At 41.9% G+C, this 12,928-nt stretch overlaps 1 protein-coding gene across 1 annotated transcript in view; it reads right to left on the bottom strand.

The window, feature by feature from the left end:
* The window catches only part of UNC79 (unc-79 homolog, NALCN channel complex subunit), a 138,628-nt gene that overhangs the window by 91,040 nt on the left and 34,660 nt on the right, over window positions 1-12,928 (bottom strand). The window contains exons 9-15 of the mRNA XM_056851568.1: window positions 12,325-12,413; window positions 10,596-10,636; window positions 8,990-9,018; window positions 7,606-7,835; window positions 4,860-5,031; window positions 492-722; window positions 81-271 (exon numbers count right to left, since the gene is read on the bottom strand). Of these exons, the coding sequence (XP_056707546.1) occupies window positions 81-271; window positions 492-722; window positions 4,860-5,031; window positions 7,606-7,835; window positions 8,990-9,018; window positions 10,596-10,636; window positions 12,325-12,413 (983 nt within the window). The remainder of the gene's footprint in view (window positions 1-80; window positions 272-491; window positions 723-4,859; window positions 5,032-7,605; window positions 7,836-8,989; window positions 9,019-10,595; window positions 10,637-12,324; window positions 12,414-12,928) is intronic.

The following is a 12,928-nucleotide window of genomic DNA, read 5'->3' on the forward strand; positions in this document are numbered from 1 at the left end:
AAATGTAAAGTCTTCAGTTTATGAAAGCTGTCATTCTTCACTGTACAAAAAATGAAAAGTTTCCAAGCATTCTTACGTACCTTAAGACTTCCCTGAACTCCTTCAGCTGATTGTCTGGGACTTCAGTCCTGATGGCTTCTAGCCATTCTGGCATGATGCAGTCCCACACAGGTTGGTTTATCACATTATACGGAATCAAGCACAGGATTCGATTCAACCCTTCCTTTAATTGTGTCACCGTGCTACAGGACTTGTCCCAGTATCCTCCCACCTAAGGCCAATTCCAGGAAAAAAAGCTTAATTAATTACTCATTCTTTTATAACAACCCGGCATTACTATGGCTCGTTCATATGGCCCACAGTACATTTCATTCTCTCGTTTCTCAATTCAAGATTCAAGCATAACTGGAAATGTCCAATATGTATACATCCACATTTTTTGCCAAATTATTGCATTGCTGCCACAGAAGAGACATGGCACATCTTCTCACCCTTGCAAATTCCATTGGTTTAGGAAGGAGGCACATCACCATGACATCAAACCGAACATCACACACCGTCTTCAGCCACTTGGTGACAAACTGGGGTTTGAGTTTCTCCACCAGGCTACCAACTTCATCATCCATCATGTATGCTGTAGAATGGAACCACTGAAAGACCATGCTGACAAGCCGAGCCAAGCTCTCCGTGGGAGTGTTCTCACTAGGAGTGCACAGGCTGACCTGGAAAACATGTTTGGTTCAGATTTCAGAATCTCTGTTTTTGTAAGCTGCATTGTGGGTAACAGGAGAGAAAAGACCAGGAATGGAGACCATGGAGAAAGGATAAGTGACATAAATCTTTGGCAAAAGAGTCATATCCATTGGAAAAACAGCATGTAATGTTTTTTTAGCCCTGGCCTGGATGGCCTAGGCTAGCCTGATCTCATCAGATTTCTGGCAGGGTATGAGCTTTCGTGAGTCACAGCTCACTTCTTCAGGTATCTAAAGAAGCGAGCAGTGACTCATAGAAGCTCATACCCTGCCAGAAGTTTTATTAGTCTTTAAGGTGCTACTGGACTCTCGCTCTTTTCTACTGCTACAGATGGACTAACACAGGAACCCATCATGATCTATCATCAGATCCCAGAAGATAAGGGTTGGCCCTGGTTAGTATTTGGATGGAGACCACCAAGGAATATCAGGGTCGCTACTCAGAGGCGTGCAATGGCAAACCGCTTTTGAATGTCTCTTGCCTTGAAAACTCTACAGGGCCACCATCAGTCAGTTGTGAGTTGACGACAAAAAACCCACCGAAATGTATTCTTAAAAAATAAGCAGTAACGTAATGTACAACAGTTGTCATGTTTCTGCTATAAACAGAAGGTCTTATCTCTAGCGGTGATGGTCGCTTGGGACAGGGCCTTCTCTGTCATGGCATCCCAACTGTTGAATTCCCTTCCTACAACCCATTTTTCAGAGTTATTTTCCCTTTTTCCTGCATGCCCTTCTTTTTGAACGCTGATGAGCTGCCTTTTTCTTTGATTTTATGTCTACATTGTATTTTATCTTATTGGTCGTTCTAGGCTTTTTAGTGAATTTAAGCTGTTTAAATTATTTAGACATAACTGTGGATATTAACATGTTTTTTTTCAAGTGGGGGGGGACCCATGAGCACTCACAGGGGTGGAAAGAATCTCATTTCCTCATGAGATCTCAGGAGTATTTTCAGTAAGTTATAAATATTGTTTCTATGATGGGGGGAGGTAACTCCCCAATTTTTTTTACTTCAGATTTTTTTTGCAAACCTGGGACATCCCCTAAGTTTTATACAATTAAATATATAGATGGCTTCTGTTCTAACCCACCTTGGAAGGATTTTCAGAACGATGGCCAATAAAATTTTAAAATAAACTAAATGAAGGTAGCAACTTGCTTTTAAAAAAATAAAAGCTGATATTCTGCATGATCCTCAGACTCAGCAGATCTTGTGTAAAATGCCAACACCACAGACTACAAACAGCCCCCATCTTTCTCAGGATAACATGGAGAAGAGGTAGGAGTGTATCCTGTTATGCTAGCAGGGAACATTATAGCTAGTGTGGTGTAGTGGTTAAGAGCGGTGGTCAGGAACGGTGGACTCTGATCTGGAGAACAGGGTTCGATTCCCCACTCCTCCACATGACGGGGGAGGCTAATCTGGTGAATCGAATTTGTTTCCCCACTCCTACACACGATGCCAGCTGGGTGACCTTGGGCAAGTTACAGCTCTGTTACAGCTCTCTCAGCCCCACCTACCTCACAGGGTGTCTGTTGTGGAGAAAGGAAGGTGATTGTAAGCCGGTTTGAGTCTCCCTTAAGTGGTAGAGGACGTCGGCATATAAAAACCAACTCTTCTTCTTTATTACAAACTGTTTATTATATAAGTTCCAAAGTATTGCCTGAAGCTTTCTTGTTACGAAAGCCCAAGATGGTGCAGTCCAGAGACATACCAGTGCCAGGAGGCAACACCAGGGAAGGCTTTAGCTACTATGCCCTGTTCATTGGCCCTTCAGGGTAACTAGTTGGATGCTGTGTTAAATAGATTGCTGAACTAGAGGAACAACTGTTCTGATCCAGTAAGGCACTTTTTGTGTTTTTATAATACCCAGCATTGTGTGAAAGGGGAAAGAGATGTGCCCATGGCCAAGGGTAGATATGATGCATTCTCCTAAAGCCAGTATGTACAGCCACCAGCTGAACTAAGAGTGATGTTTCTTTTGCAGGTATTTTTAAAAATTGAGAACATTGGTCCTGCTTTCAACAAATAAACTTTTTATTTGCCAAAGAAAATGTATTTTAATTACTTCATTTATGCCCTGCCAAATGGGGATCCAGATAAGTTTACATTGAAGGTGTCATAAGGATAGGGGTTGTTTTAGTACATGCTTTCATTAAAGTTCACACAAAATAGTTCAAAACTCATCCTCTGGTGTGGATTGGGCTACTGATAATGCTTGGAAATTTGTATATATTTTAATTGTGTAAATCATTTTGGGCTGTGATGTGATGGGTGAAACAAACTTTTCTATCTCTCTGTCCTGCATTTCCCAGAAAATGGAGAGGCTGTGTAACCTGGGCATGCCAAATTTACCTCTTCTGGGATGTTAATAATCTGCTATTCTCACAGAACTCAACACTTTCTCTCACAAGCTTCATGACATGAATCTTGATTTTCAGATACTATTATGAATCAGAATCAGCCAATGTTTAGTGTTCCTTCATTCCTGACTTTTCTTTTCCCATGTGCATAACCTTCCAATTTGTATTACTAACCAAGCTATCCTGAAAGGGGGGGTGAAGTTGCTGAGGAGGCGGCGTGACCCCTACACCGGCGTAAGTGCCACTTGCGCCAGCTAAGTGGGCATGGACAAGACACAAGGGCACTTACACGGCTTAGGGGTGCCGTGCAGCAGCGCAAGGCTCGAACACTGGTGCTGCCTCCCAAGCAGTATTTTTCTGGTGCAAGTCCTCGGTGTCCAGGGAGCCATTCCTGGGGCATTCATCAATCAGCTCCCAAAGCCCTTTCGGCCCAGAAACACTCCTTTTTGCAGGCGTCAAGCTACGCCTGGAAAAAAGGGGGCATAGCCCCATGAAACTCTATGGGCGAGTTTCATGGGGCTTGGCGGCGTCCTCCTCTGGCACCTCGTAAGTACCCCCCCTTCAGGATTGGGCTGCCCAACTGTAATGATGTACTCATTCACTTTCAGTCAGCCCCACTGAATATAGGGACTGCGCTTACAAGTGAAACATTGGATCAGGCCATGCAGCAGAGATGAAAGACAGCTTTCTGGAAACTTAAAGGCATGTGATAGAGCCATCACTGTCTGCTGTCTACACACTGATTGTTTTCAATCCCAGTATGGGTGCACAGATTTGAAGATTTTTGTAATGTAATGTAGAACTTACAAAACATGTTTCACAAGGGAATGTCTGAAAAAACTACCATCTGTACACTACCAAACTCTTTTCATTCCTGCTTCTGTAGGTTGCAGGGCTCTCCAATAAATTCCACATATTTATTTAGAAAATGTATATGTTGCCTCTCCAGAGACCTGCTCAAGGTAGCTCACAATTTTAAAAAATGCTAAAATCATAAAAACAGCACAAAGTCATTAAAATTATCGAACCATAAAAACCCAGCCATTAAAAACGCAGCCAGATTGTTAAATATTTAGCAGCCTAAAATGATCCTCATAAAACTGTCCTCACTCAGGCTACAAGCAGACTGTAAAAACAATTTTAAAAGATCCAACCTCAATGTTAAAAGCTTGGCACCTAAAAGAGAGTAAGGTAGGAGCCAGGCAGGCCTTAAAGGGGAAGGCATTCCAAAGGTGAGGGGTGTGTGTGTGTGTTAAGTGCCGTCAAGTCGCTTCCAACCCATGGCGACCCTATGAATCAAAGTCCTCCAAAAATGTCCTATCTTTGACAGCCTTGCTCAGATCTTACAAATTGAGGACCGTGGCTTCCTTTACTGAGTCAATCCATCTCTTGTTGGGTCTTCCTCTTTTCCTGCTGCCCTCAACTTTTCCTAGCATGATGGTCTTTTCCAGTGACTCTTGTCTTCTCATAATGTGACCAAAATACGACAGCCACGGTTTAGTCATTTTAGCTTCTAGGGTCAGTTCAGGTGAGGTACTAACACTGAAAAAGGCCTGGGTCTGGTTGCTATGCTCCTCAACTCTGCAGGTGGGGGCACAGAGAGCAAGAATTGGATATTAAGTGACAGACTGGGCAATATGGGAAGAGCTGGTCCTTCAAAATACTCAGATATAATGGAAAGCTCTGTAGAACTGAAAGAAGAGAGGCAAAGAGAAATGAAGAACAGCCAAGCACACTTGCCAAGAACCAGATTCCAAACTGGCTCAGGAGACGCTGATCATGCTTGTCATCATCTTTGTTATCAAAGTCGGTGTTGTCCAATGAATGATGGGAAGAGGAGAGGCCCAGTTGCCTCCTGCGGTTGAGTTCATACTCTCTTTGTTCTGCATGGAACTCAGCCTCTTTCAACAAGCTATAAAACAAAAGCAAGGACAACCCATGAATTCATGCTCCCATCTATCCATTTTCCTCCAAGTCGATGAGGACCTTTTTGTCAATCCATTTTGTCATTACAAAATCACAAAATCACACAAGGTTGGAAGAGACCACAAGGGCCATCCAGTCCAACCCCCTGCCATGCAGGATCCCACAATCAAATTACAGTGTCCCAGAGGGATAGTTTAGACTGAGAGAGAGAGTGACTAGCCTAACCTCATACAGTGAGCCTCAGGCTGTGTCAGGATTTTAACCCAGCTGTCTAAGGTCCTAGTCCAACACTCTAACCTACAACTTTATTGAACCTGTGGGCACTTATAGAATTTTAAGTATAAGTAATGGGCATAGAGGGGTCAGGTCTCTTGCTATAGCAGGAGACCACTTGGCCCTGACTCCCTGTTTCCCACTGCTGCTCAACAGGCCAGTGGGAGAAAATGAGGGGGAGCATAGCACTAATGTGCAATGTCACTTCTGATTTGATGCCAGAAGTGATGTCATTGTGTACATGCAACATTCTAGGATTTACCCAAAACTCTGTGGGTTTGAGTGAATCCTAGAGGTATTATAAAGAAAAGGGTTTCAAGTCATTGGCTTGTGGTTGATAGTGTTTAAAGGAGTGCATAACTCTTCACCCTCTGAGTCAGTCCAGTCAGAAGTAGGAAAGAGGGCCTGGAATGTGCATGGAGGGAACTGTTAATTTCTTTCCAGGCCCAATATAAATATAAAGCATCCAGCACTTAGCAGCAGCAGCATGTAGGTGCCACATGATAGGATCAGCCCCTGTTCAGAAAACCCTTTCCGAAGGGTATTGAAGATTCTGTATTTACAAAGGTTGTTGTGTTCATAGCACTAGCGTCTCTACTATACATGTGGTTGCTAAACTGTTATATTTCAGTTTATGATAAATTATGTTATTTCGGAAAACGTGTCATCTTGGATACCATCTTGAAGAAATTTCATTATTGCCTGACAACCCGCAAGGGATGCTGTCGCTTCTTGACTTGAACCATTCCCAATTCTCCACTTAAAAGAATGCAGAAGAGAGATTTATTTAGCCAGGGTTCTGCTGGGTTATTCAAGCACAGCTGTGCCAATTGTACATAAACAAAACATTGCAGGCTTTGATACATTCCACACAGCAGCCATTTTGACAGCTCCACATGAGGCAGAAACAGCTCTCCGGTATCAGCAACAGGAAACAATTCCAGAGACATTCCTCTGGAATGCAGTGGAAAAGAAGGAACTTTAGCTTTGATACCGCTACTCTAAATGAACTAGATTATGTTCTTCTCCACTCATCCAATATTTTCTGACTAGTACAATTAAAGGGGAAACTAATTACAATTGTGACTGTGTTAGGGTTTTTTCTTTTCTATATATATTGCAGATACTGGGGCTGCCATTTTCATGGGGAGACCAAGCAGGAGAGAGTCTTTTTAACCCTTTGCCAATGCCACTTTATCCCCCACCTTCAAATTACCACCTCCAATCTGTCTGAGAACTATTGTAGCACTGTGATTAAAAGAGTGAGATGTGATCCTGGACTTCAAATTCGGGGTGTGCACACAAAGAAATTGGTATTTTTGGATTAGGGTATATTAGACCCAAAATTTTGGGGATTCCCTAAAAATCCCAAATACCCATCCCAGTATGGGTATATTTTTCTGCTTTTTTCAGGAATCCTGAAAAACTCGGCTTCATTATACTCTATGGATAATCTTTTCGGAGCTCTGGAGAGGCTGTTTTTTAAAGTAGAGGCACCAAATTTGCAACATATCTGCTGGTGACTGTCCTAAGAAGAAGTTCCATGTTTGGTAAATATTGGGTCAGGGGGTCCAATTGTATTCCCCCCTCCATATGGAGGATATATGGGGGCCAATAACATTCCACAAAACTTAACTTCCCAACTTGCCACCTAGGCTAATAACTTCCACACAGATTTCTCTCACTCTACAGCACCTCATTCAAGCTCCTTCCTACACACACACACACACACACAAACGTGCATACACAGCTCAGCACTTTCTCATGCACAAAGCCTCTCTCTGAACAAAACCGTCAACTCTACACCCTAGGGTACAGCAACCATCCAGTCATAACACACTTCCCTCACCCATCCATTCCCCCTCTTTCTTACTCTTCAGCCCTACATTTTAGATCCCAGCAACATACATTTAAAACTCTACATTAAAACACAGAAATAAAACACACACACTGGGCTTACATGGCAAAACACCACATTTAGTTTTCTGTTTCACAATATTAGCTGAAGTACAAAATGGAGCCAATGAAACAATGCTTAGGCCCCAGACCTAATTTCAGTAATGGAGATTTGTGTTTGAAAATGGAATGGCTAAAATATACATAGCTTTCAGGGCTTCATCCAGCCATTTGAGTGCCAATTCCTAGTAACCCAAGTACCTAAGAAGGGACTGAGAAAATTATCCTGTTTTTGAAATGCAATTTTGACCTGAACGTAACATGCACAAAGGAGATATGGGAGGGAGAACAGAACTTGTTTCCGTGCATTAATTTGTGTTGAGCGGATTACCTGATGACAGCTTCCACTGTACAAACAAGCTCCTCGGCCCCACACTCCCGAGTGTTAATGGGGGGAGGTGACGTCTGATAGAGATGAGTCTCGGCTGTTGCCCCAACTTCACTGCTGTGGTGGTTTGAGTGGCATCTTTTACAATAGCGCACTGGCCTGTTCCCATGGCGACCGCAGCAGCCAGCTGAGAAACATGTAACAACGGCCCTCCTCACATGTGAGCTACAGTTCTGGAAAGAAATAGGTACAATTAGCCCACGGGTAGATCCACGAATGAACACTCAAAGAATTTACCACAAGCAAATAATTCATCCCCTCAGAATGGGCTGGAAGGCAGCTGGTAGAAGGACCAGAGGGTGTGTGGAAGCAGAGTATAAAAGCTGGGTCACCGGGAAGGTAAGTGGAAGCCGATCAGTTCCACTCAGGCTCAACAATTAAAAACCCAGGCTTCGTATTTGGGCTTGTTGACACATTCTGCTCCTTCTGTTTTGGCCTTGCTTCATGATAAAATGAGATCGATGACATACTTTCACACATTCAAGATCTGTAATCAGACCTGCCAGCTCTTTAAGTTTGCATTAATAGCAGCCACTGAATGGAAATGGCTGGATCAGGACCAGAGGGAGGCAGGGGGTTAACTCATTTTTCCTACCACTGTTTTCCTTGAATCACCCCTCCAAATGTCACCATATCTGTTTTTCCGTGCATTGATAGCAGTTTAAAGAGATGGGAGTTCCAATCTGCCTTGGTAGACCTGATGCGACTTGACCCTCGATCTTCTGCTTTAGTTCCACCATCTAAATCTGCCCCTTAGCCCTGTGCCTTTACCTGAACTGCCTTGCTCAGCTTTTCACAAAAGGGCCACACCTTGATAGGGATGTAGTAACAGGTCTCAAAGCATACAAAGATACATTGTAGCCATTGCAGTTTGAGAAAACTTGAGGAAATTACCCTTCTTCAGGGAAAAAGATAAGTAGAAATCACTGAAGAAGAAGAAGGTTCTTTGGGGGGAAAACATGAGGATTTTCTGGGCCTTAAATTATCCTTGAAATCTGCCTTCATTTCTCCAGATCTTGTGTAGAAGTAATCATCTCTACAGTGCATCTATACTGAAGTGTGCTAAGTGAAATCAGTGGCAGCTTAAATCAATGGCTCTTAAAATTGTATGCTGAATCTCCACCTCCAACAATAAGAAGCATTACAACATACACCTATTTCAGCAACGTCCAACAAATTCTGCTTTTAAAGAACGATAACATCTCCTCAGCAACTGCAATGATGGACACAAAAATGGAAAGTTTTGCACGGCACGTGACAATGAGATGGAATTACAGACAAAAATTGTGAATGAAGATGTTCCACCACATATGTTCAGGAGTCTTACCTTCTTTTGACATATAGCAGAAATTTCAGCTGTAAAAGGGGAAGGTAAATGGAATATCAAAGCTGTTAAGATCACTCTTGTATCGTAGGTATTAGATGGGTTGATTGGGGTGGCTTTTAAAAAGTGTGAAAGAAAATGTAATTCTAGGATGGTGAGACAGTCTGACTTCTTTGTCTGTACAGCAACAGACAAAGAACTGTTTTATATACTGTTCTATATACTGTTCTATAACAACAGTAATTCTATAAACAGAGCTCCCATCATATTTGAGGCCTTGCAAATTAAGAATAGATTGTAGGTACATCTTTGAAGTTAAGTAGGTTTGTGTTTGGCAAGAATCTGGATGGAAATTGGGTTCCTGTAGAAGACATGTAGCAACAGTTCCTTGATTCTCATTTGCATGGAAATGATAACCTGATGACCTTGGTCAAGAAGCTAGAGAATTCATCAGAGGAATATGGGGCATGGTTATATTCAGGATATATATGAAGTAGGAAGGCTTGCATCCTGACCTGGATGGCCCAAGTTAGCCTGATCTTGTGAGGTCTTGGAAGCTAAGCAGGGCTAGCCTTGGTCAGATGAACACCAAGGAAGTCCAGGGTTTCTACGCAGGCAGGCAATGGCAAACCATCTCTGAACATCTCTTGCCCTTTTTTGGGGGGGGGGACATCTCTTCCCTTGAAAACCCTACAGGGTCACCATAAACTGGCTATGACTTGACAACACTTTGCACACACACATAAGAAGGCTTGCACAGATAGGTTACACTGAAGAGTTTTAAGAAAAGAGATGGAACCAAATCTGATTTTTCTACCTAACCATCAATAAATTGGCAGGTCCATCACCAGAGGAAATCTACTGGATGGGATTTTTACAGAAGGTAACCGGGGTTCACCGCAACGTATAGTAATACATTAAAATTATATTAGGACATACATTATGAAAACAATAAGATTGGCACCACAGACAATGTTATAATTTTCTTTAAAACCCAACATAGTTTGTTCACAAAACACACACACACAGGCAGTCACTGTATTCATTCTCTGGAAAGGTTTTCATTCTAGGTCTTCTTACAATAACTAGAGCTCACTCATCAGTTTTCCTTAACAACTGTAGGCAGCCAATTTCCTTGAAAGGCTCCACAAGAATTTCAATAGCATACTGACATTTCCTGAAAACCCTTGTGTTGGACCCCACCCTAAATCTCTGCTGACAAAAGGGATTCTCCTCAATGAAGCAGGATTCCCTATCCCATCCTACTGCGACCCAAAATGACCCCCCCAAAAAATGCTGCTCCATGGGGATAGAGGACTCTTAGCAACAGGATTGGATCCTACCAGCTTTTCTGCATGAGTCACTGCTCTGGGCATGCCCCCTCTGAGTGCAGGTAATTTTGTGTTAACTGTTTCATTAAATGTATTTCACACAGCACACCTGTAGTTCTCTTGCAGTACCTGATCACACCCTGGGAATTACTGATATAGGGGGTTGGGTTGAATGACCTTTGAGCACCCTTATAATCCCACAATTCTATGATTCTATAAACACCCTTATGACGGTATAGTCAATATTATTCGCTATCCATTTTTAAATTAAGTCTTACCTTGTGGCAATAGAACATCAATCAACCATTCACTGTGATCCCTTAAAAGGAAAAAAAAGAATCAGAGTAGTTTGTGATGTGTTTTTTTGTTTTGTTTTTTACCCCAAATGAAACAGCCATATTCTAATTGTACAGGGTGGGCTCCTTATTATGATTATAAAAAGCTTTTTATTTTTCAAAAACACCTGGTTTGTGTTAATTAGCCCGCTTTGTAACATGGCATCTATGGCAAATAGACGTTGTGCTGATGTCACGTCTGCCCCGTCCTTGCCTTTCACAGGTGACACTTAAGATTCTAATTGAGCAGATGAAAAAATACAGAGCATTCTGGCTCTGCTCGGATGGCAAAAGGTGAAAGACAAATGCAAAAAGAGAACAAACAGCTCCAATATCAAAAAGGCAAGCTACCTCTGTTGAGAAGCCAGACTTCCTACCAAATTAAATTATTTGTGTTTCAGGTTTAAATCAAAAATGACTTCAACACCAAGGTGACTGCTAAAAAAATTAAATTACCTTCCTCTGGAAGAGGTGTCACTGTGCTGCTGAGGCAGTTATGAAGAAGGAAGCCAATTTAAGAGAATAGCTTCTGGCCTACAGTTTCACTGGACTTCATTTTAATTCATTTGCCTACTGTTTGAGCAAGCCTGTTGATAATGACTGGGTTCTATAGCAAAGGTGCCCTTCGGCTCCTGGAATCTTCCGTTCATGGAAGGTGGAATGGAATGGAATGGAAGAGTCTTCAGTGAGCGGTGTGTCAACTTTGGATACTTCCAAAGGGTGTGTCATCCTTTCCCACTTCATTTTTGTATTAGAGGCAGAGGGGGATTTTCCATTAATGGAAGACTCCTATGAACTGAAGAGATACCTTTCTTGAGAAAAAGGGCACCTCTAAATCCAGTTCAATGTATTTTAAAATGTAATGCTTTCAGCTGTTGAGCTGGGCCTGATTTCATTATGAGAGATACTCATTTTCATTATACCATTAAAAATGTCTCCTCCAAAACATCTTGTGAAGGGCAGTAATGACGTCTTGTTGAAAATATTAACATAACGCCTTGCCTTTAATAATTGCTGGTAATACAATCCTGAGCAGAGATGCACCCTTTGAAGTCAATTGATATGGCACTGTGAGTGAGGTTTTTCAACAGTATTCATGCCAAAACTTAACATTTATCTGTCTTAAGCCTATGGTCAAAACTAGAGAGGACAATCAGAAAAAACAGGGATTTTTTTTCTTTTTAAATAATGCAAATGGAAGCTATTGGCAATCCAAATTTGGATTTGGGCCCAGGGGTGTGGTGGACTTTTCCATACACATCCTTTTGCAATCTCTCCCAGGAGAAAGAGGAAACCTTAGAGAGTAAATTGTAGTTGAGAAACAACACACGTGAAAGGTTTTTATTTTAATTTTTAAAAGTTCCCACTGTGCCAAAGTTTCAATCTAATCCAAACCAGGGACCTTGCACGCAGTTGCTATTTACTGTAAAAATTAGTTCTTGGATTCTAATTCTATACTAACTGGAGGACCACAGTATGGTCTGGTTGGTAATTTAAAAGAAAAAGACCATATCTCTAGACCCCAATTTTCTGAGAGTTGTACAATTTCATTTGAGCAGGACTTTTGTCTGTTTGTTACGAGATTAAGTTCCACACAGCTTTTAAAGTAGACGATTCCTAAGTTCTTGATAGGTTTTGTAATTTTGGATTTGGCCTCTCATAGACTACCCACCCTGCAATCCTCTGGCTGCATTCTTCACAAAGGTAGAGAGGGGGTGGTTTATCACCCAAAGCCACAGACAAGGAAGGATCTATGCACATCTGAAACACACAGGAAGGATAGAATCAGTTTCTCTCTCCAAAAAGGCGTTCCAGTCAGTGAATCTTCTAAACCTCATTAGCAGATGATCCCCTGCATGGATAGAACAGAATCTATGTTTATGGACATTGGACTTCTCCAGGTGGTCCTATCAGCTTTCTTAGTGCTCAGGTATAGGAAAGGATAATCAGGGATGAGTGACGTAGAGAAAGGGAGAACTCTGTGCACTAGAGCTGCCAGCAACTTGGAGAAAACAACTTGGAGGAAGCAATCTGGAGAAAGACAAAAAGTCCTGTCCCCTTAATGTAGACTTTATGGGATGTTGTTTACCAGACAATATTATTTACCTCTATACCATGGAAAGCTTCAACTGCCTATGTCCACACATTAAACCTCTATTAAAGGGACAGGACATTCTTCTCCATGGCTATTGGCAGGCATAATATAATGTTCCTTAATTCCTTGGAGAAAAGACAGGATAAAACATGAGAGAGAGAAAGTGTTGAATGTTTGCTTG

The sequence above is a fragment of the Euleptes europaea genome, chromosome 6, assembly GCF_029931775.1.
Source record: "Euleptes europaea isolate rEulEur1 chromosome 6, rEulEur1.hap1, whole genome shotgun sequence".
NCBI lineage: Eukaryota > Metazoa > Chordata > Lepidosauria > Squamata > Sphaerodactylidae > Euleptes > Euleptes europaea.